At 42.3% G+C, this 21,440-nt stretch overlaps 2 protein-coding genes across 2 annotated transcripts in view; both read left to right on the top strand.

The window, feature by feature from the left end:
- Positions 1-4,667, top strand: part of LOC307271285 (alpha-2-macroglobulin-like) — a gene marked incomplete at both ends in the record, with an annotated part of 36,330 nt that extends 31,663 nt beyond the window's left edge. Inside the window, 3 exons of the mRNA XM_080053694.1 lie at positions 3,061-3,166; positions 3,319-3,360; positions 4,663-4,667. Of these exons, the coding sequence (XP_079909820.1) occupies positions 3,061-3,166; positions 3,319-3,360; positions 4,663-4,667 (153 nt within the window). The remainder of the gene's footprint in view (positions 1-3,060; positions 3,167-3,318; positions 3,361-4,662) is intronic.
- A 7,081-nt stretch (positions 4,668-11,748) lies between these two features.
- tbcela (tubulin folding cofactor E-like a) lies at positions 11,749-21,057 on the top strand. Its single transcript, XM_080025060.1, has 8 exons — positions 11,749-11,923; positions 12,387-12,526; positions 13,239-13,420; positions 14,917-15,173; positions 16,863-16,989; positions 17,824-17,940; positions 19,750-19,861; positions 20,725-21,057. Exons 1-8 carry the CDS (start codon positions 11,776-11,778, stop codon positions 20,929-20,931), a joined length of 1,290 nt encoding a protein of 429 aa, XP_079881186.1. The 5' UTR covers positions 11,749-11,775; the 3' UTR covers positions 20,932-21,057.
- The last annotated feature ends 383 nt before the right edge of the window (positions 21,058-21,440 follow it).

Here is a 21,440-nt window from a genome sequence, read left to right as displayed (position 1 = left end):
TAGCTCCCTAAGTCATAATGCAAAGTCTGCAGTGAAGCATCACTGAGGGTCCATGCTGAGTGACCAGCACCTGACCCCTGTATGGTTTGCGACCGAGCCAGGACTGTGTGAGAAAGCAAATTCCCAGATGGCCCACACAGGTAGCAATGTCGTAACTCCTAGTAAGGAGGTTGCCTGAAATCCGGCACTGGGGCCGAGGCCAGCGCACATCAGCTCTCAGAGCCTCGTCTGGGGAGACAACCAGGGATGCTATAGCAGGCTCAATCGGAGCTAACCAGTCCAAGCCCTAACTATCAGCATTGTGCACGGCTGCCAGAGCTCTGCTGTCACTAGTGTGATGGGAGAGAGCCCTTAATCTGGCCAGCATCTACGGAGCTCTGCGAAGTAAGGCTCAGAGGGAGGCCCACAGAAACGGAGGATTGAGGGCCTGCCGAAAAGAAGGCATTCGTGGGTGCAGATGAAACAGAGCCTCATCTAACCCCATACTTGGCGAGTCACGGACGGACACTGACCCTCTAGCCGAGCTGCCCACCTCTAAGAGGTTACAGGACCTTGTAGTAGGAAGGGTGCCCAGCCGCTAGGTTACTCACTGCCACTGGTACCATGAGCTGGTTGGAGGCTAGTAGAGGAGCCTCTACCTAGCAACCTAAGTGCCTGACATGAAACCTACAGTTCATGCATGGGTTATCTGACAGCGCTTCCCTCAGGTGCTCAACCCTGAGACCTGCAGGGCACTTGTCATGGCCATTCCCCACTGTATGGAGGTCATGAAGGCGTAAGCTGGCCACCGTCGAGCCAACTAAATATTCATCTGACTAAGGTATGCAACCGGGCTTCAGGCGAGAGCAACCGAGCCACGGCGCGACACCGCCAGAATAATACAGCGGCGGTGCAAAACTATAGCGCCCACTGGCGAGCAAATCACAGTAGCCTGCACAGACACGACAACCGTCTGACAGCTAAAATAACACAGTGAAGGCGAATCTTGGAAACCCAAGACGCTCCCTGGCGAGCAACCAATGTATGCAACCGGGCTTAGGCGAGAACAACCGAGCCTCAGTGCGACACCCATGGACATATAAGAAGGGCGACACCGCTAGAATAATACAGTGGCGGAGTAAAACTACCCAAGCAAGTTACAATAAAACCTGCTAGAATTTAGCCAAAAGTCGAGCCAGCTAAAATATGCATCCGACTAAGGCATGCAACCGGGCCTCAGGCGAGAGCAACCGAGCCACGGTGCGACACCGCTAGAATAGTACATTGGCAGTGTAACCATGCCGCCCACTGGCGAGCAAGTTACAGTAGGCTAGGCAATCGAGCTTTAGGCGAGCACACCCAAGCAACAATGCGGCCTGCCGAGCCAATTAAAATATGTAATCCGAATAAGGTATGCAACCGGGCTTCAAGCGAGAGCACCCGAACCACGGTGCGACACCACTAGAATAATACAGTGGCGGTGTAAACTATGCTGCCCACTGGCGAGCAAGTTACAGTAGGCTAGGCAATCGAGCTTTAGGCGAGCACACCCAAGCAACAATGCGGCCTGTCGAGCCAATTAAAATATGCTTCACCACTAGAATACACAGTGGCGGTGTAAAGCAAGTTACAGTAGGTTAGGCAATTGAGCTTTAGGCGAGAGTGCACACAAGCAACAATGCAACCCCCTAAATAACACAGTTCAGTTTATTTAAGAAGGGGACAGTGCAATTAACAAAACACATGATCATACATGGGTTAATGCTAGAATTAGCCAAAATGCTATTCTCTATCTGTAGTCCCCTGGCGGTGTCAGCGGCTCCAGGTAACCCCGGCCGCCCACTGGAGAGCAAATCAACGAAGGCTAAGCAATCGAGCCTCAGGCGAGAGCACACCCAGGCAACAATGCGCCTTAAATAACACAGTGACGGCAAAACTTGGATCCCAAGACGTTCACTGGCGAGCAAATAAATTAGCCTATGCATCCAGGCTAAGGCGTGAGCTACCGTGCAATGGTGCGATATGGCTATAATAATACAGAGGTGTGAAACTGAGCTGCCAACACACTACAGCAGCCTGCACACGAGCAACAGTGTGACACGGCTAAAATAACACGGTGAAGGCGACATAGGAAACTAATTCGTCCACCGGCGAGCAATACAGCAGCATACAGTGTATACAACAGCATACTAGTGTGTGGCACAGCTCACCCACTAGCAAGCAATAAAGTAAGCTATGCAACGCAAGGCTTAGGTGAGAGCACACGATTGGTGCGACACAGCTCAAATACAACAGTGAAAGAGACTTCTGACGCGAAGCCGCCCACCTGACGAGCAAATTAAGTAGCCTATGCAGCCGCTCTAGGCTAACTCAGCAGCCGAGCAACAGTGCGACAATGCTACAAAGTAATGTGGCGGCGGCTTGGACCCGACCCCAAGCCGCTCGCTGCTCGATTAAATCAAAGTAAGCAACCGGTCTAGGCGAGTTAGCACCCGAGCAACAGTCGACAATGCTAGAAAACAATACATTCGAGTATACAATTAGCAACCGGGCTTAGCGAAAAACACACAAGCAACGGTGCGAACGAAAGATTAACACGGCGACTGTGAACCCAGCCGCCGCCTGATCTAATCAAAGCAAGGTGGAAAGGTGATATTAGCTTCCGCGGTAGCCGGGCTACGCGTAGCCTTCACACTTTACTCACCCCTTCCCGGCCGCAGCCAAGTCGAACGAATTGCAAGTCGCAGCCCTTGGTGGTCGAAGTCAAATCGAAGCACCAACCCTTAGGTACGAGCTACTTGTGACAAGCTAATGGTATATTAGCACACAACAATGTGTGCGACCTGCTAGTCCGCGAGAAGATAGAAGGAACAGAACCTCTGGTGACTTCCGGAATATATAGACATTCCCGGGGTCACCCAGGTGTCACAGGTGACTTTGTTGGTATAAAGATCTCGACCTGCGCATGCGCGCGATGGAACATCCAGTGCTGTAAGCACCGCCTCTGGCGGTCAGTAGGAACGAAATAGAACATGCTCTTCCCATGTTACTGATTGTGTTGTGTGTTTTTCCTCCCAACAGTTATTAAAAGACATAGCCATCAACCACTCGTTAGACCTCATACAAGCAGTCCCAGTGGAGAACCTGAAGCCTGCTGTGGTCAAGATCTACGACTACTACCAGCCAAGTAAATCAGACAAACTCTAACTCTCTAAAGCCGTACAACAAAGTGAACCGTACTGAAAAGAATATGACATGTTTTTAAAGTGAGTCTGTTAAACATATGACTAAATGTTTACTTTTTCTTTCATTCACTTTTCTTCTTTGTTTCCCTCTCAGGTGACCAGGATGAGACAGAATACATCTACCCCTGTGCTGCAGGTAACGTACAGAATTACAGAATTACTTCAACCTAGGGCTGCTCGATTATGGCAAAAATGATAATCACGATTATTTTGATTGATATTGTAATCACGGTTATTAAAGACGATTATTCATTGTAGGGATGCACCAAAATGAAAATTCTGCCAATTCTTTCAACATTACATAAACAAAACTCCCAATTGTGCTCCTCAAACATAGCCTACAACTAAAAAGCCACACAAAATAAATAATCAGTAAAACCTTCGAATCTAAGAGTAAAATGAATATTTTACTAGGGATGTGATTGTGAACCATTCATTGATTTGTAGTTCGACTTATAAGAGGAGGTAGGCTATAAATCTACAAAAAGATTGACTTATTGCCTTCTTTTTTTTTGCAGTGCAGGTTGAGTTGCTGTAAAAAAAAAACTACACCACAGCTGACACCGTAATGTTCAGACTTCAGAATTTGCATCAGAGCACTGATCATAAAAATTAGACGCTTTATTTAAACGAAGTCCATGCTTAGGTGCTGGTTGTAACTTTTCGTCTGTAGACTGAAACTAACGGAGGGGGTGCGTCTCACTGTATATTTGCTCTTGTCGCGCAGATAGTTTGCCGACATGGCACAATATATTCAGGCTCGAGAAATGCAATCAGAAAGCGGAAGCCTTTCCCCTCAACAACGTTAACGTGCAGGAATCCCCGACTATCATTTTACCCGTAAAGCCACAGAGCTTTTCTGCGCGGCGGCTCACACCGGCAAGTTCTCACAGTGAATGACACCGTTACCCACCGCCATCACAGTGTCTCACTCACACCATGTTTCACCGAGTGAAACGCTGCTTCAATCGCGCAAGGCTTTTTTGTTTCGGTGTAACATCCTGGACGAGCGTTTTAACTTTATGCTGAATAAACAATTGCACTGGAATCGCTGAAAGCGACAGTGTTCGGGCGGGGGCGGGGCGGAGCGCAGGTGGAGACAGAAGGCTGCCCATACTACACATGACCCGGCGTGCCGCACAATAACCGTTTTATTACGATTATCTTGTTTTCATGATCGAGGGAAGACAAAATTGTAACCGAAATCGAAATTCAATTAATCGCCCAGCCCTACTTCAACCTTATTTACAAAAGTAAATGAATGGCTGGAAAAGTAAAATTACTCTCACAAGTATCTGCAACATTATGGAAATAAACCAATAATTCAAGAGATGAGGAATTAATATGTTATTATAAATGTGCCAATTTTGCAACCTCACAACCAAATGGGCAAAACAACTGATGTAGAACAATTATTTTGTGTTTTTTTCCTTTGCAGCTTGAAGAGTGAAGTTTGCAGAGTCCTTAGGTTGTCGTTGATTTTGGATTATTCATAAATAGCTGTCTTTTATTAGAGATGCTTTTGATTATGTACCGTGTGTGTGTGTGTGTGTGTGTGTGTGTGTGTATACAATGCCTGACGCTTGTTAATATCCTGCCACAGCTGTCTAACTACTGCATGTGTTCAAGGTGGTATTCATGCATACTAAAATAAAACGATCTGACTGAACCACTGTGTCATGTTGAACTCTTGTTTCTTCTTCCTGCATCTTACTTATCGTATGTATTTCATCCACAGACTGGACATCATCAGCTTAATGTGGAATGTGGAAATGTGTTTTCTAGCAGACTCTTTTTAAAGTATGATTTTGATTAAAGTTGCTATGAGGGACTTTTAAATGATTATGAAACAGTCTAATTTTTCCACTGATGATCATAAATTACATTTAACAGCAAACAAGACCATCAGTGCAAAGAATGCTTTTTTTATATCGTTTTTCTTAATGCCTTTGTAATGGGTACGCTCACCCAGGAACAACAGCTGGGGTAGTAAAAACACTACCACTTTTGTCCAAAGGGGGTTCAAGAATAGACACAAACTGCAAGTTCTTTGAAGCACCTTTAAATAACTCAGTGGGCCAGTGACCTGTAGGCCTACAGTCTAAAATAGCATTAGTATTTTGTATTAATCTGCACAAAGTAGACATTTACAGTGATAAAAGCACATTTCAAAGAATATCAAACCCTCATTAACACAAGTTTCTCATGTTATTGCACAGAATCCAGTGGAACACCCTTAAAAGCTATAATCTAATCTAAACGTGTACTTAGATATGTTTTTATTTCAATGTTTGTTTAATAATGATGTTTAAATCATAAATATAAGAAAGGAGAGGAAAGATTAGGACAACAGCCTCAAGTGAACCCTATGGCTAGTTTGTGTTCCTACCCAATAAGCAAATATTACTCTTCCCAGAATGCAACACTGAACCGTGATAACCAAGCAAACCTGCATAACAACATCCCCCGAAGAGTGTCCACTTCCCTGTTTACCTGCGGATTCTTCTCCAAATGAGATGTGTAATGAAATGCGACCTTTGGGATTTGTTTAACGATGTTATGGGTGCAATGGCATGAGTGTGCTTCAGAAAGTAGATGGGCTGAAAAATGTGCACCTCATGGTTGGCGACCCTGCAGTATTTATTTACCAGGTGATATAATTTTTAAAAAAACACAGCCATTAGCAAAAAATAAAAAATTATTTTTGGTATTCTTTGTCTTGTTCACTTTGAATGTTAAAACGTGTTTCGCAGATTTGTCTTCTTCACCAACATCCCAACTCCTGATGTTAATCTGTGTGCATGTAATAAACAACTGGTAGTGGATGGGCCAGTTATATGTTGCGTCTTGTCACTACTTATATCACACAGTCAATGAACTTTAAAATCAAAACGGTCAAAGCCTCACACTAAGAAAAAAATAAGTCTCTATACAACTGATAAAGCTGTGAAACACGACCACCAGATGGCTCCAGTGCACAGGGATCAATTACTTTACTTCTAGCTGGGAGCCTGACAGATGTGGAGGCTACTGTACATAACATATTTACAATCAATGTAGTCAGATTTTCTGCAGGTGGCGCCATTGTCTTTTTATGATGTCCTCGCCCAAACAAATTTGTCAGCTCCAGTTTGAGCTGACACATTTCGTGTAAGTGGATGTGGAATTTTCCCATCAAAAGTATTGACTCTACACAATAAAATAACATTATTTTCCATCTAATTATTTTCAAAGCTTTCAGATGTGTGTTTCCTGTAATTGGACTGTTTGCCCAGGTTTCCTTCTTATAAAAGCTGAAAAACATCCATCCAAAATATGTTAGTATACATACAGGGATAAAACAGCCTACAGATTGCTTCTATTAAATAAAGTACAAGAATATTCTATATTAAGTCTGAAATGATCCCTATTGTCGTATTTGCTGGATATATTCAATGTACATTTTTAAAACAAACCTCTTTATTATTAAGTCACAATTTTTCTCCAACTATCCACATTGTCTGTCACTTAAATGTATCCATAAAGTATATAACGTTTGTGGGGGCAAAGTAGGATCTTGTAAGTAATTACTAATGTAGCCTACTTATTATTGTTTGAATAATTAAAAAATGTTGGTGATGTCAATCCCTCCAAGGAATATGCCACTACCAATCAATAGCTAGGACAAGACAAATATCACCATTATGAGCAAGAAAATCAAATCACTACAAACAAAGAGCGTGCCTTCATTTTTTTCGGTGGCTGAAGAGCACACCTGTTCATGGACCTATAAAGAGATATTAAAATAAAATAAAATAAACAAAAATGGCTCCAACAATCACAATGACGTCATAAGACGTTGTTATAAGGGGTAACTCTCATTTTTTTTTTTGTTCATTTAGGCTAGTATTATGAATATACAGTGTCATAGTATCTCATACCCATAGGTTTGGGGGGGATTACATTAAAATGATTTGTTCCCTAAAAAGGAAGTGTTGATAAATTAAAAGAAAAAGAAAAAAATTCAGATAACAAGCTACGTCACTTCCGGGATGTATGGGGGTGATGAGCATCGGGGGGTGGGGGTGAGGAAAATGACAGCTGGTTTGTTTTCATCATGGTTTTTATCCACTAGGAAAATTCAAAGGAGGCATTGAAGGTATGTAGCCTATAACGAAGACATTGTGTTTGGGCGGGTTTTGACACGTTCTCTCAGCATACTGTCAGTAGAGTGTTTGTTGAAAGTCTATTTATATCGTTGTCATTTGTAATGCATCCATCGAGTTACTGCTGGGGGTCAGACTCACTGATGCTGACAGTCTCCACTGCCCCCGGCTGTCAACAACAGAGAATTTAAGCTAGTTATTCATCAGATTAATATTGTTTCCTGTAGCTTGGGACATTGTGTGTAAAATGTGCTGCTATTGTCTGTACAGGGTTGGCTATACGCTTCGTAAACAAATAAATAAACCAAACTCCATTCAATAATCCGTCAATATTTGGTTGTCTGTCCCTTATCGGCCTATGTTAAACGTAATGACATCACTGCAAGACGTTGTATGAACCACAGAGAGTTCAACATTAACTCGGCATAAATCTCCCCTAACAAAAATATCTCAAAACAATACAATATCAAGTTTTATCGTCGGTCTGGATGTTGTTGCCAGGGCTACTTTCCATCAAATTGGTGTCGCAAGTAGAGGGGCTGTCGCTAGTAAAGGACATATAAAAATTGGAATGTTGTGTAAATAGCTATTGCTTTGTCAAAAGGATGTATGCCGAATTAACTATCATTCCGTGCTGAATCGCAGGTCACCCTATTTAATACACTATAAAGTGTGTACATTTACTTATAAGCAAAGAAGAATATCATTCTGTTTTATTATAGAAAATCTTGTGGGCAAATTCCTGTCTGGTTTGTATGCACTGTGAATACTGCTCACAGTAGTAGGCCTATATGTAATATGTTATATAAGACATCTACAGGTGAAACTCGAAAAATTAGAATATCGTGCAAAAGTTCACTTATTTCAGTAATTCAACTTTAAAGGTGAAATAATATATTATACAGACTCATTACATGCAAAGTGAGATATGTGAAGCCTTTATTTGTTATAATTGTGATTATTATTTGATTTTAACCCTGTGAAGCACCTTGAGTGGCCCTGTGCCTGAAATGTGCTCTATAAATAAAATTGCCTTGCCTTGCCTTGCCTATTATGGCTTACAGTTTATAAAAACCCCAAATTCAAAATCTCAGAAAATTAGAATATTACATAAAATCAATAAAAAAAGGTTTTTAAATACAGAAATGTTGGCCCTCTAGAAAGTATAATCATGCATATGTACTAAGTACTTGGTTTGGGCCCCTTTTGCATGAATTCTTGCCTCAATGCGGCGTGGCATGGATGCTATCAGTCTGTGGCACTGCTGAGGTGTTATGGAAGCCCAGGTTGCTTTGATAGTGGCCTTCAGCTCGTCTGTATTATTGGGTCTGGTGTGTATCATCTTCCTCTTGACATTACTCCATAGTTTCTCTATGGAGTTCAGGTCAGGAGAGTTGTCTGGCCATTCATGCACAGTAATACCATGGTCAGTCAACCAGTTACCCAGTGGTTTATGGTACTGTGGGCAGGTGCCAAGTCTAGCTGGAAATGGAAATTGGCATCACCATAAAGCTTGTCAACAGACAGAAGCATGAAGTGCTCTAAAATCTTCTGGTAGATGGCTGTGGTGACTTTGGACTTGATAACACAGTGGACTAACAGCAGCAGATGACATGATACCTCAAATCATCACTGATCCAAATTAAATGTTGCGTTTCATTTGGAAATCAAGGTTCCACAGTAGAGGAAGAGTGGAGGGGCACACAATCCAAGGGGCTTGAAGACCACTGTCAAGTTTCAACAGTCCGTGACGATTTGAGGCACCATGTCATCTGATGATGTTGGTCCACTGTGTTATCAAGTCCAAAGTCACCACAGCTGTCTACCAGGAGATTTTAGAGCACTTGATGCTCCTGTCTGTTGACGAGCTTTATGGAGATGCTGAATTACTTTTTCCAGCAAGACTTGACACCTGTCCACAGTGCCAAAACCACAAGTAACTGGTTGACTGACCATGGTGTTACTGTGTTGATTGGCCAGACAACTCTCTTGACCTGAACCCAATAGAGAAACTATGGAGTAATGTCAAGAGCAAGATGATACACACCAGACCCAACAATACAGACGAGCTGAAGGCCTCTATCAAAGCAACATGGGCTTCCATAACACCTCAGCAGTGCCACAGGCTGATAGCATCCATGCCACACCGCATTTAGGCAATAATTCATGCAAAAGGGGCCCAAACCAAGTACTTAGTACATATGCATGATCATACTTTCTAGAGGGCCGACATTTCTGTATTTAAGATCCTTTTTTTATTGATTTTATGTAATATTCTAATTTTCTGAGATTTTGAAGTTGGGGTTTTCATTAGCTGTAAGCCATAATAATCACAATTATAACGAAATAAAGGCTTGAAATATCTCACTTTGAATGTAATGAGTCTATATAATATATTAGTTTCACCTTTTAGGTTGAATTACTGAAATAAATGAACTTTTGCACGATATTATAATTTTTCGAGTTTCACCTGTAAATGTGCCTCCATATTGTTTTTCACTATATTGTTATTGCCTTGTGAATTACAAGGCAGAAACTGATCTTTGACCTTGTTTGTTTACCAGTGTCATGTGGTGAATATCCTCCACGTCCTCCCTCTTTTTCTGGCCTTGCCTGACAACTAATCAAAGAGGGCCCAGCATTTTCCTCTTGAGCCATGTCAGCCAGACCATCCACTCTGGGGTAAGACAACACTGACACTGCTAATGGGTCTCATCTTTTCTCTGCCAAATAGAGTTGTGTAAAAGTGAATGACTTTTAGCTTCATCTGCAATTAAATTGAATGATGAACACATACTTATCAGCATACTAATTGATTCTGGCTTCTCCTGAATTCTTTGATAGGCCTTCAGTCCGAAGACAGAGGAAGACAGTGAGCAGTGAAGGTGGTCAAACCAAAGGAAGCGTCTCATCAGGTTAGACGCCCTCTGCCATCTCTTTTGAATGATAACTGTATACAGTCGCATATGAGTTAAAAGTGACAAATAGTCTGCTAACTATAGGTGCTAACGTCTCTCAAACAGGACACTGGGTCAAACTCCTAACATGCGTGTAGTTTTGGATCTGTGCTTTATTTGTCTTATGTGTGTAAAAAGAACCATTATTCATGGCAAATAACTGAATTTATGCGCTGGGAGAGTAACACATTGCTTTTGTACTTTACCACAATTTACTGCTGCCCAATTTTTGTCAAATACCATACTGTAACAGGATCCCTTTATGTTTTTTTAATTCAGCTAAAACCGCTACATAATTAATGCTTCCCTGCAGCACATCCCACGGTGAGGCTCTCCTGAGCATTTTCAAACACACACAGAGACACATGTTATTTTAATTATAGAAACTACAGTGATAAGGCAGGTCAAAAGTTCATGTGTTTTATTTTTTTAAAGTTCACTTTTCTTGTTCTTCTCCTCTGGGCAAATTCTGGGAAATTTTAAAGGCTGTATCTCTGTGGTCTGCTGATAATGTAGCTGAGTGAGGACACCTCTTTTTTCTGTCCCTCCCTGCTCCCCCTATCAGTCTTCTCTCTCTTAAAAAGAAACACTGCCAGTTATCAGAACATTGCTATCCCTATGTTTCAGTAGTACAGTATGACTGATATGTACAGGCTGGAATCGAGAAACCTGAGCTGGGTATTTTTTTAACAAAATGTGCTTTTATGGCGAATGTGTTGTTAATGGTTACATGAAGGACTTAAGAGTTGTAGTAAAAAAAGTGAATTAGCGAAATAAATGGTCTGATCATTGTAATGATTTTAGACCAGCTGATAAACTGCAACATGCGACCAAACACTGGGGGCTGCAGTGCCCTGCTGCTCAGGAAATTTCTGTAATGTTTTGGAACTTAGTACGTCAGACAAAATGGAAAAATCAGATTATATCATATGGAGAGTTACACAAACAGTCAATCAATCAAACGTCAATCGGTTGGACTATGCAACTTTATTCACTCATAAGTCATTACAGTCCTTAAAGCAAAACACAATAAAAAACAAGATTCTCTGCCTAAATTAGTTTTTATCTATTTTGTCCTGTATTATATACAGTAATTTGGGGGGGAATTTACTTTTGGTTTGGACAACTACAACAAGCCTGAAGCATGTTACCTTGGTAAATCAATAATTGTGAAAGGTGTTTTTTTTTTACTATTTTCTATTTACTGACCAAATGAATACCTTACTATTCCAGAAAATAATCAGTAGATTTATCAGTAATAAAAATATCATACAAAGTTGCAGTCCGGCACTCACACTCATATGCACATAGTAGCAAATTTGCTTATATGGCACGGTAAGAACAGGGTCCAGGTACAGTCAGAGCCGACAGCTGATCACAGTGGTTGTCTTGTCTCTCTCCCCACACCGCTGTCCAGCTGAGGGGGAGGCTGTTCAGTGGGACGGAGCCATGGAGCCAGCCGAGGACATGGAGGGCCGCAGCTTTGTGGAGGTGATGAGTGAGAAGTACAGCCCAGAGAACTTCCCCTACCGCAGGGGGCCTGGTATGGGCGTGGTGGTGGTGCCCACCGCGTGTCCTCAGGGCTCCCCTATGAAAGGTGAGCTAGAGGTGAAGAATGACTGGCTTTGTTTAACAAACAGGATACGATGTATGGGCACGTCACTTTAGATTACTTAAAAGGAGAAGTAAGGGATATTTTTTTGTTAATATACATCTTTCTATCTTCAGCTTAAACAGTAAGTGCAAACATAACACAGGTCTCCAAGTCATTCAGCTCTGCGGTAGTTGCCGGTTAAAATTACGAGTATCCCGCTCGTTTCATCCAATCGGAAGAGTGCTATAAAGAGGCGGCTCTCTGTGCCCGTGAAACGATGACTCTCTGCTCTCCATCGCGGCACTATCTGATGAAGACGGCTGTGCGTTCATGTGGTGGTGACCTGAGACCATATCACTTACTTCTCCTCTAAAGTTTTACTGGTTTTTTTTCTGTGTGAATGGTCCCCTCTGTTAAAGTTTCCTCAATCCTTTCTCCTTCCATGCTTTCTCCACCTCGCCTCCAGACCGGCTGAACCTGCCCAGTATGATGGTGTTGCATAGCTGTGGGATCAGGAGAGCAGGAGAGCCGTCTGAGATCGCTGCCTTCTGTGCCCACGTCATGGAGCTGGACATATCTCATAACGACCTGCAGGACTGGCATGAGGTCGGTGCTTATGCATTATATGTATTAAAGTCTGATACATCTTCTTCCTCTGTGCTTAAGAGCTCCATTGTTGTCATGAAAAAAACAATTTGCAGGATACTTCATTAAAATGGACTCACATTGTAAAATGGTGCAAGCATTATTCCATAAGGGTTACTAGGTAAATACAGAAGGAAAAGGACCACCTGTGCAGGTTTATTTTGTGATGATGATATAAAAATTGTAATGACAAGTTAGGTCTGTGCTAAAAAATTGATAGAGCATTATACAGGTCTAGTGATTTTTTTTTTCATGTAATCTGTATCGTATCCTCATCTCTTGACATTTACTCCTGCAGATGTCGAATTATGGCTATTTGCTTAAAATTTCTGTGTCGAATTTGAATCAAAGTTTTGAAGGAAATTTTTGCGACTCAATATGTCCGCTAAAATATCAATATAATGTGATGTATTGAGACCCATATCTTACACAGCAACTTGTATTTCAGCTCTGTTTTTACATGTTCTGTGTACTACGAGTGGAATATTATACAATATCGCAATATATGCATCATATTGAAATGTATCGTGATGTATCATATTGTAACCCATGTGTCGTGATGCGTATTGTATCGTGAATTCCTTGCCAATACCCAGCCCTAATGACAAGTAAAGATCTGATTCTGTTTCAATGTTATCAACAAATTAAAAACCCATCATTGTCTTCTTTCCAGATCAGTAAAATAGTTTCCAGCATCCCAAACCTGGAGTTCCTGAACCTGAGCTCCAACCCCCTGGCAGGAGTGACCCTGGAGCCGCGCTGTGCCCAAGCCTTTTCCAGTGTCCGACGTCTGGTCCTCAACAACACACAAGTGTCCTGGGACACCGTGCTGCTGCTTGCTAGAGAGATGCCTGAGTAAGGACAAGAGTGCATTACTCCTCTCCTTCTCCACAGGCTTGCGATGGGATGTTGGGGCAAAGAAGTTGATGCGTGGGACCAGTTTCCAGCTGGTTCTTTTGAGGCTGAAGTAGGGTTGTGCCGATTGCAAAAGGCATTAGTGGTTGGATGACACAAAGGTCTGCCTATTCTTTCATGATACTGACACTTACTTTAGCAGCTTACTTATACCACGAAATGAAACCTACTTGTATCTGTGAAGACACGGAAGATTTCAGCCCTGTGAGGGCATGGAATCTTTCGCCTCCGTGAGAATGGTGACTGATTCCCTCACTGCAATCAGGTGTGTGTGGCACTGATTGGCTAATTGAGCCCAGGTGTGAAGAGATTATATATGCCCTGAGACCCCAGTGCTCTGTGCTGCTCATTGTCTCACTTTTCGAGGTAGTGAGAGGTTGTCTCTGAGTGCTCTCTGTGTTAAGTGTTGCAAAGTAAACTGTTTTTCTTGTGTAGGCTTTCAGCTGCTTGGCAGTGGTGGTTTAGTTTGGTGGTTTTGTTGTTGCTTTAGTTTGTTATATAGCCTGTGTGGCCCTTTACAGCCCTGTGCATTTTTGTTTTCTCTCCTTCCCTGTTATGTTTGTTATTTATGGTGTGTGTGTGTGTGTGTGTGTGTGTGTGTGTGTGTGTGTGTGTGTGTGTGTGTGTGTGTGTGTGTGTGTGTGTGTGTGTGTGTGTGTGTGTGTGTGTGTGTGTGTGTGTGTGTGTGTGTGTGTGTGTGTGTGTGTGTGTGTGTGTGTGTGTGTGTGTGTGTGTGTGTGTGTGTGTGTGTGTGTGTGTGTGTGTGTGTGTCACCGCGCTGAGATAATTCCCCAGAGACACTAAACAGGAAAAACCAATAACCACAACAGCAGAAGTGTTGCCACATGACTGTGGTAATGTAACAAATGTGTGGGCTTGAGGGCTGCTTATTTGTTTGTTTAAAGAGAGGAGGATATATTATATGCACATATGCTCTCTGGTTAAAAAATATAGTTTGGGTTTCAACCAGAAACTGTTTTCATGGTGTAGTGTCCAAAGAAAACCTTTATATTTCTCACAGTGCCATGGCTGAATTTCCTCTTTTCAGCCTCTGTCTGAAACGCTCTATTTTAGCAAAGCCCTTCCTTCCAAAAAGCCCAGTGTGCTATGATTGGCCAGGTCCTTGCATGGGTGCACATGTACCGCCTACCAGCTCAATATGGCAAACTGCCAGTTTGTGTTGGGCTTATCTGGGAATGTGGCTTATTATCACAGACGTAGGTAGTGCTAAGTTAGGGTTGGTAATGAGGGGGCGTGGCCTCCCCCTTTATGACGGCATACAGGGAGGTAAATCACAGGCTTTCACAAAGGTTGAGGTAGGGAAAAAAGAGCATTTTTGCCTAATAGGTGAAACCAGGGTTGAGAAGGGACAGAAGGACTGTCTGGTTTCCACAGCATATGTCTGTCCTCTGACCCTGCTCCCTGTGGTCCTGCAGGCTGAAGGAGCTGTTCCTGTGCCTTAACCAGTACAGCAGTGTGAGTGTGTCCAGTGCAGTCTGCCCCAGCCTGCGTCTGCTCCACATCACCGACAACAGCCTCAAAGACTGGGACGAGGTCCGCAAGATCGGCCCCATGTTCCCCGGCCTGGTCACCCTGGTCATGGCCAACAACAACCTGGCCTCCATTGAGGACAGCAAGGACATCCTGCCACGCCTCTTCCCCAGCCTCCGCAGCATCAACCTGCACAACTCAGGTCAGTGCATCTGAGTGGCGGCTTGTGGTTTAAGACATGCTTAACAATTTAAATGTGGTGTTTTTAGTGTCCAGTTATGGTTAAACACTGGAAATGCTTCTATTTATTGTACTAAGTCTGCCCAGAATGGCAGTATCTGCATCTGTATGCAATGACTTAATAACAGCTGCTAAAAATAGAAGCATGTCACTGTCTTCTTAAAGCATGGTGTTATGTGTTCTTCTCCACGTCAGCTATGATGTCAGGAATTGTATCTATTTTGGGCAGTATTAATGAATCTATTTTTACAGTTCTGTTGATAGGAGAAGGGAGAAAAACTATATCCAGGAATGAGTTGAAATGTGCTACGGTGAATCTCTTAATAATATCTTGCTCGCCAGAAGCAAAGAAAAACATCCTTCTTTCAAACTGTTTTTTTTATCTCAGATAAAGCCCTCAAGGATTATTTTTATTTCTACGCCAATGCATTTGGTTCAGTTACCAGTGCAAATTTTCCCTTTTTTCATGGATTTTTGACTATCATTGTCTTGTTACGTGTTGCATGTCCTCAATGGACTTGACTGGGAAAAACTCTAGGAATAAGTCAGTGGTGTTACCTACTGACTGTCCAGCTGCTTTTCTTGAAACATGTGATTATCATTGAGAATGACAGTCAAATAAAAACAGCATAGAATTAGGTTGTTGTCAAAAAAAGGCAGGTGTGAAGATTGCTGTGAACTAAGAATGCTTTTTTTCATAAATTAACTAAATGCAGTGAATGAACAGAACAAAAATCTAAATCCAGCAGTGCCATCAGCTCATAACTGTCAGAAACCAGTGGGACCCTGGTACATCCATCTACTGCTCTCAGCATTGAGGACACCATTAATCCAAGGTTAATCTTCACTGTTGCCTGCAGACACTCATTATCGTACCGCTCTCCAGCCCTATATTGAACAACCTGCCTTCTGCTACAGTCAAATATTTCAAGTCTTGACTCATCAGTCCAGAGCACCTGCTGCCATGTTTCTGAGCCCCAGTTCCTATGTTTTATAGTTGAGTTGCTTGATCTTGTTTTCATGTCGGAGGTATGGCTATTTGTCTGCAACCCTCCATGAAGACCACTTCTGGCCGGACTTGTCTGGACAGTAGATGGGTGTACCTTGGCCCAACTGGTTTCTGACAATTCTGAGCTGATGGCACTGTTGGACATCTTCCTATTTCAAAGGGAAACACGCTTGATGTGTTTTCCATCTGCTGCACTAAGTTTCCTTGGCCGATCAATGTTGTCCGATTCTTGTGCTTTGTCAAAAGAGCAGCACATCTTGAAACCCCAGCCTGCCTTGAAATCTTTGTCTGGGAGAGACATTGCTTACCCAGTATAACTACCTTGTTCGCTCACTTAGCATTTTTTTTTAAATTGATAAAAAATAAACAATTATTATTTATATTTTTTTAAAGCATCCTTAGTTTATAGCATTTTCTCACACCCGCGTAAAACTTTTGCACAGTACTGTATAGGCTTTAAATGAAATGTTCCCCTTTCTGCATAATGCTGTCCTGCTATGAATGAACACTGTACAGTAAAGAGGACAGCGTGGACAGAGGTGTCTACAGGAGACACCGTAAATCTCCATAAGATACTTGTCTACGCTCGCTGTTTCTTTGTCCTCATCATTTGAAAGGTGAATTGTTTGCGTGTGTTGCCAGGTCTTACCCAATGGGACGACATAGAGAAGCTGAACTTCTTCCCCAAGCTGGAGGAGGTGCGTCTGCAGGGCATTCCCTTACTGCAGAGCCACACCAACGCAGAGCGTCGCAGCCTCATGATAGCACAGTGAGTCCCATCTATGACACAGCTGGATAGAAAGCGTGTTTTGGTTTGCCTCTGAAGGGGTTCCTTCCCACACATTTTTACAGATGGATTTGCAAAACTTTCTTACTCACTTTCTGACACACATCAAGTTTTTGTATCACTAACTCCAGTTTTGGTGTGTAGACCACATTTATAAAGTTAATATTATATAAAAAAAAAAAGCCTGCACCATCACATAAACATAGCCTATTTAACCCTCATCCATGCAACAGGATTGGGCTCATTTTGACTTCAGTGAATTCTGCCTATGTAGTTTTTATTTAAAGCATCACACACCAACAGGGATAGTAGTATGTGAGCTCTCTGTCAGCTGAAGTTGACAGACAGCACAGTAACTCTAAAACACTGATAGTTCCCTAAAAGACAATAATAATATGTTGTTTCTATCTCAGATGACATTATTTACACAAATAATAACGTTTAAGGAAGACAAAAATGTATTGCATAAATGGGTCATTTTTGACCCATTTTAATTTTAATTTTTAATATAATGATATGTGGTGATCGAAAACAAGACGTCTAATGAATATATAGAATATTAAATGATAAAATACTTAAGTAATGTATAAAATACCACAGGAACCGAATATGCATGTTATGCATTAGAGGGGTAGTTAGACAAAAAAAAACAATAATTGAAAAAGTAAAAATATGATTTGTGATGATCAAAAACAAGGTAATTGAGGACTGAGGGAACCCTGGAATAGAAAACAATAATCTGGTGTCACACAGTGTCACAGATCACCTGCTAACACACCTGCATACTACAGTATGTATGTATGTGCCTCCCCTCAGGCTCCCTTCAATATCACAGCTCAATGGCAGTGTTGTGACCGAGAGTGAGAGAGAAGACGCAGAGAGGTTCTTCATCCGTTACCACTTTGACTGCCCCGAGGAGGAGCTGCCTTACAGGTACTCACCATCTATAGTCCAACCACAAGGAATGTTTGTGTTGTGCTGCATTCACATGGAATCCAGCAAACCAGATGTCATTAAAGTGGAGGAGATCAAGACGGTTACATTTTATTTGGCCAGCAGAGAATACTGTCATCATCAATTTAAGACGGCTCTGCCGTAGAAAACTGAAAATTGCCGGTCTCCGCAAAGGAATGTACAACCTGATGTTTTGCGTGGCTCCTCAAATGCATCATGGAATTCAACGGAGAGACACAATAGAGACAGTGCATGAAATAGGCCACGCCCATTGTGGGGGAAACCGTTGAACACCGTTCCATTCACTTTGTATTGAAGGAGACCTGTCTTCTGCAAACAAACTTAATTAAAACGTAATCAAATATCCATTTAACATAAAAACTTTACTTTCTTTAAAGCCACGACTCTTGTTTGTCTATACGAGCTGTTTTTGTGAAAAATTATTGAGTAATTTTCAATATTGAGGGTTTTTTTCCTGTCCGACCTGGCGAGAATGGAGTATACGTGAGGCTATAGCCTACAGCAGAGGGCTAACATTAGCCTAGCATACAGCATACATTAGTTAAGAGTTTTGTCTCGATATTGAAAATTACTCAATAATTTTTCACAAAAACAGCTCGTATAGACGGACAAGAGTCGTGGCTTTAAAGAGATCCTATTATACTACTTTTCTGGTCTTAATTTCTTGTTAAAAACTGCTATAGAGCAACCTGACACGAATCACATCACAAAAAACTATGTAGATTTTCGGGACACTCTTCCTCTTACCCTAGCGAGCACAGCAGTCTCTCTCTACACACTGCTTTGAGCTTCTCCGCCCCTCCCCCCCTGCTGCAAACCCCACTCCGTTGTGATTGGTTACCTTCCTTCCAGCAGCGGGAGATTTTCAGGAAGGTGGGGGCATGCAGCCGGAGCTTGCCTGAGCAGCATTACCATACATGGAAACATCCGGGGACGTGACTCAAACTACCCGGAAATTTGAACAAGTTATTTCTCGACCGGCTGCCATAGTGTTTAGTGCTCTGCATAGCCACCCCAGACGGTCAGCAGGGAATACGTCGAAATGCATGTACGTAATTATTTGATACTCTAGTATGGCTAAACATGACTATAAATCATTATAACAACGTTTAGAGGTCATAAAAGTCGAAAAGTATCTCTTTAAAGAAAGTAACGTGTATTTGTGAAAGAAAGGCATGTCTTATTACGTTTGTATTAAGTTTGTTTGCAGAATACTGTGTCATTCAATACAAAGTGAATGGAGCGCTGTGAATTGTTTTCCCCCACGATGGGCGTGGCCTCCGATTATGACGCGTTCCGCACTGTCTCTATGATGAACCAGGTACACATCAAGTGCAGTCTTTCACTGTCAATGTTTGAAATTAATGAATAAACGTATACTTTGGAGGTAATGTTATTTTTCTATTTTTTTTGGAGAGAATTTAACGTTTGTTAAATTGCAATAAATTAAGAGAAAGCCGCATTTTACACAAGCATTAGAACATATATAGACTCAATTATTTTATTAAATATGTTTCCTTGTAAACAATACAATATCACCATAGCAACATATCGTCTTGCGTGTTTTGCTTGGATTCTTTTTCCCCCGTGCCGGTCAGGATATGTCACCTGCTGCCACACGTGTACGGTCTGCCTGATTCCGTGAATGCAGCATTGTGTGTGTGTGTGTTTGTGTCTGTGTGTGTGTCTGTATGTATGTGTCTGTCTGTCTGTGTGTGTGAGTGTGTGCTGCTAAACCTGACAGCACAAACTGTTTGCGTCCTCTAGATACCATTCCCTGGTGACCAAGTATGGGAAGCTGGAGCCGCTGGCTGAGATTGACCTACGACCTCGCTTCCGTGCCCAGGTGGAGGTTCACTGTGAGGAGAAAGTAGAGCAGGTGTGTGCAGCATGCCTTGAGGTATTGCTCTGTATAGTTGTAAAATAATGTCAAATGTGGAGCAACTTGGGGCAGGCCTTCAAGTGTTATTATGGAACTTACCTTCTTCTGTCTCTCCTCCATTTGTTCTTGACCACGCAATCCCTGTTGAGTGACTCTTTAGTAAATGTAATTCATACTTCTGCATCAGTACTTTGTCCTGCACACTTAAAGGAAGAAAAGTCCTAGGCTACAAGCATTTAGTTACGGCACGATCAAACGATGAAAATGACATATGTGTCATAAGGACTCTCTTCTGTTGTTTGTGGCTTGTTTCAAACATTTGAACCCTATCAGTATAATTAAATATTTAGTGTCCTGTGTTCTTATCTACACGCCCAGTTGCTTACAATCCTTTATATACAGTCTACGCTCACAGTGAGTAGTACAACAGCTCATTGCAATGCCACCAAATGGCCTAAAGATCTATGCATTTAAACAAACATGTCTGAATTGTACTTAGCTTATATATTTTGTGAAATGTTGTCATTTGGTGTAGCTTGTGGCTGTTAAGCATGACTAGTTAGCATTGTAGCAATACCCAAAACAAACACGCTGTCCTTCTTAGTGTCAAACAGTTAAGGTGGTATGCCCCCTAATAGGCCCTGTGTACAATTCAAAGGCGTACTAGACAGTTAATGGAAATCTCATCTGAGATCAGTATTGTTTAACATTGGTATAAGCATAGCTAGCAAAAGCTCTCAAAGCCACTATGTGCAACATTCAAAACATCTAGACATGTGGTACTTTTGAATGTATTCTCAGCAAAATGAGTGTCCGCTATATGCCTAAAATGCTACTAAAACTGTTTGTCTTTGTGCCAGCTGAACATCCGTTTGGACCAGACAGTGGCTGAGCTGAAGAAGCAGCTGACCACAGTGGTGCAGCTGTCCACCAACAGAATGAGGCTGTACTACATCGACAAGTGCAGCCACTTTGGTCCGGAGGAGATGAGGTTCAACACTCGGGGTCTCCACTCCTACAGCATCCAGGACGGGGACGAGATACTGGTGGTGCCCAAGACCAAGTGAACAGCCCGTGTCCTTAACTGGATGATTAGAAGGACTCGTTAATTGATTCATTGGATTATTATGTTGATTGGTAAAGTGAGATGACAAAATAACTGGGAAAAAAGCATTATGGAACAGTATCGGCGGAATGAGAGAGACTTTGATGTGAATTGATGTGAAACCCCATCATGAAGACTGCAAAGTGGGCTGCTGCGAGGCTTTGGCTAGAAATGCAGCCAGTATGGAGAGAATTTTGTTGTTATTTATTTCAGCTTTATTTCAGGGCATCCACTAGAGTTAGTGGACAAATGTGTCACACTGGAGAACAGGCGGAGAGAGCACGGCGCAGTCGGCTAGCAGCTTAAAGCAGAGGGCAAGGGCACAAAGCAACTCTTATCTCTTAGTACACGGCATGCACCATATCACCCGTATAGGCAAGTAAAACCCACTACTGGCTTGCCCACTTGTCGCAAAAGCTTTACCCTGATTAGTGGTGAGGCAGTGCTGCCAATGGACAGGGACTGCTGCTC

This window comes from Ammodytes marinus, assembly GCF_949987685.1.
Source record: "Ammodytes marinus genome assembly, chromosome: 3".
In the NCBI taxonomy this organism is placed as follows: Eukaryota; Metazoa; Chordata; class Actinopteri; order Uranoscopiformes; family Ammodytidae; genus Ammodytes; species Ammodytes marinus.
Note: the sequence above shows the minus strand (reverse complement) of the source record. Positions and strands in the feature narration are given on the sequence as shown.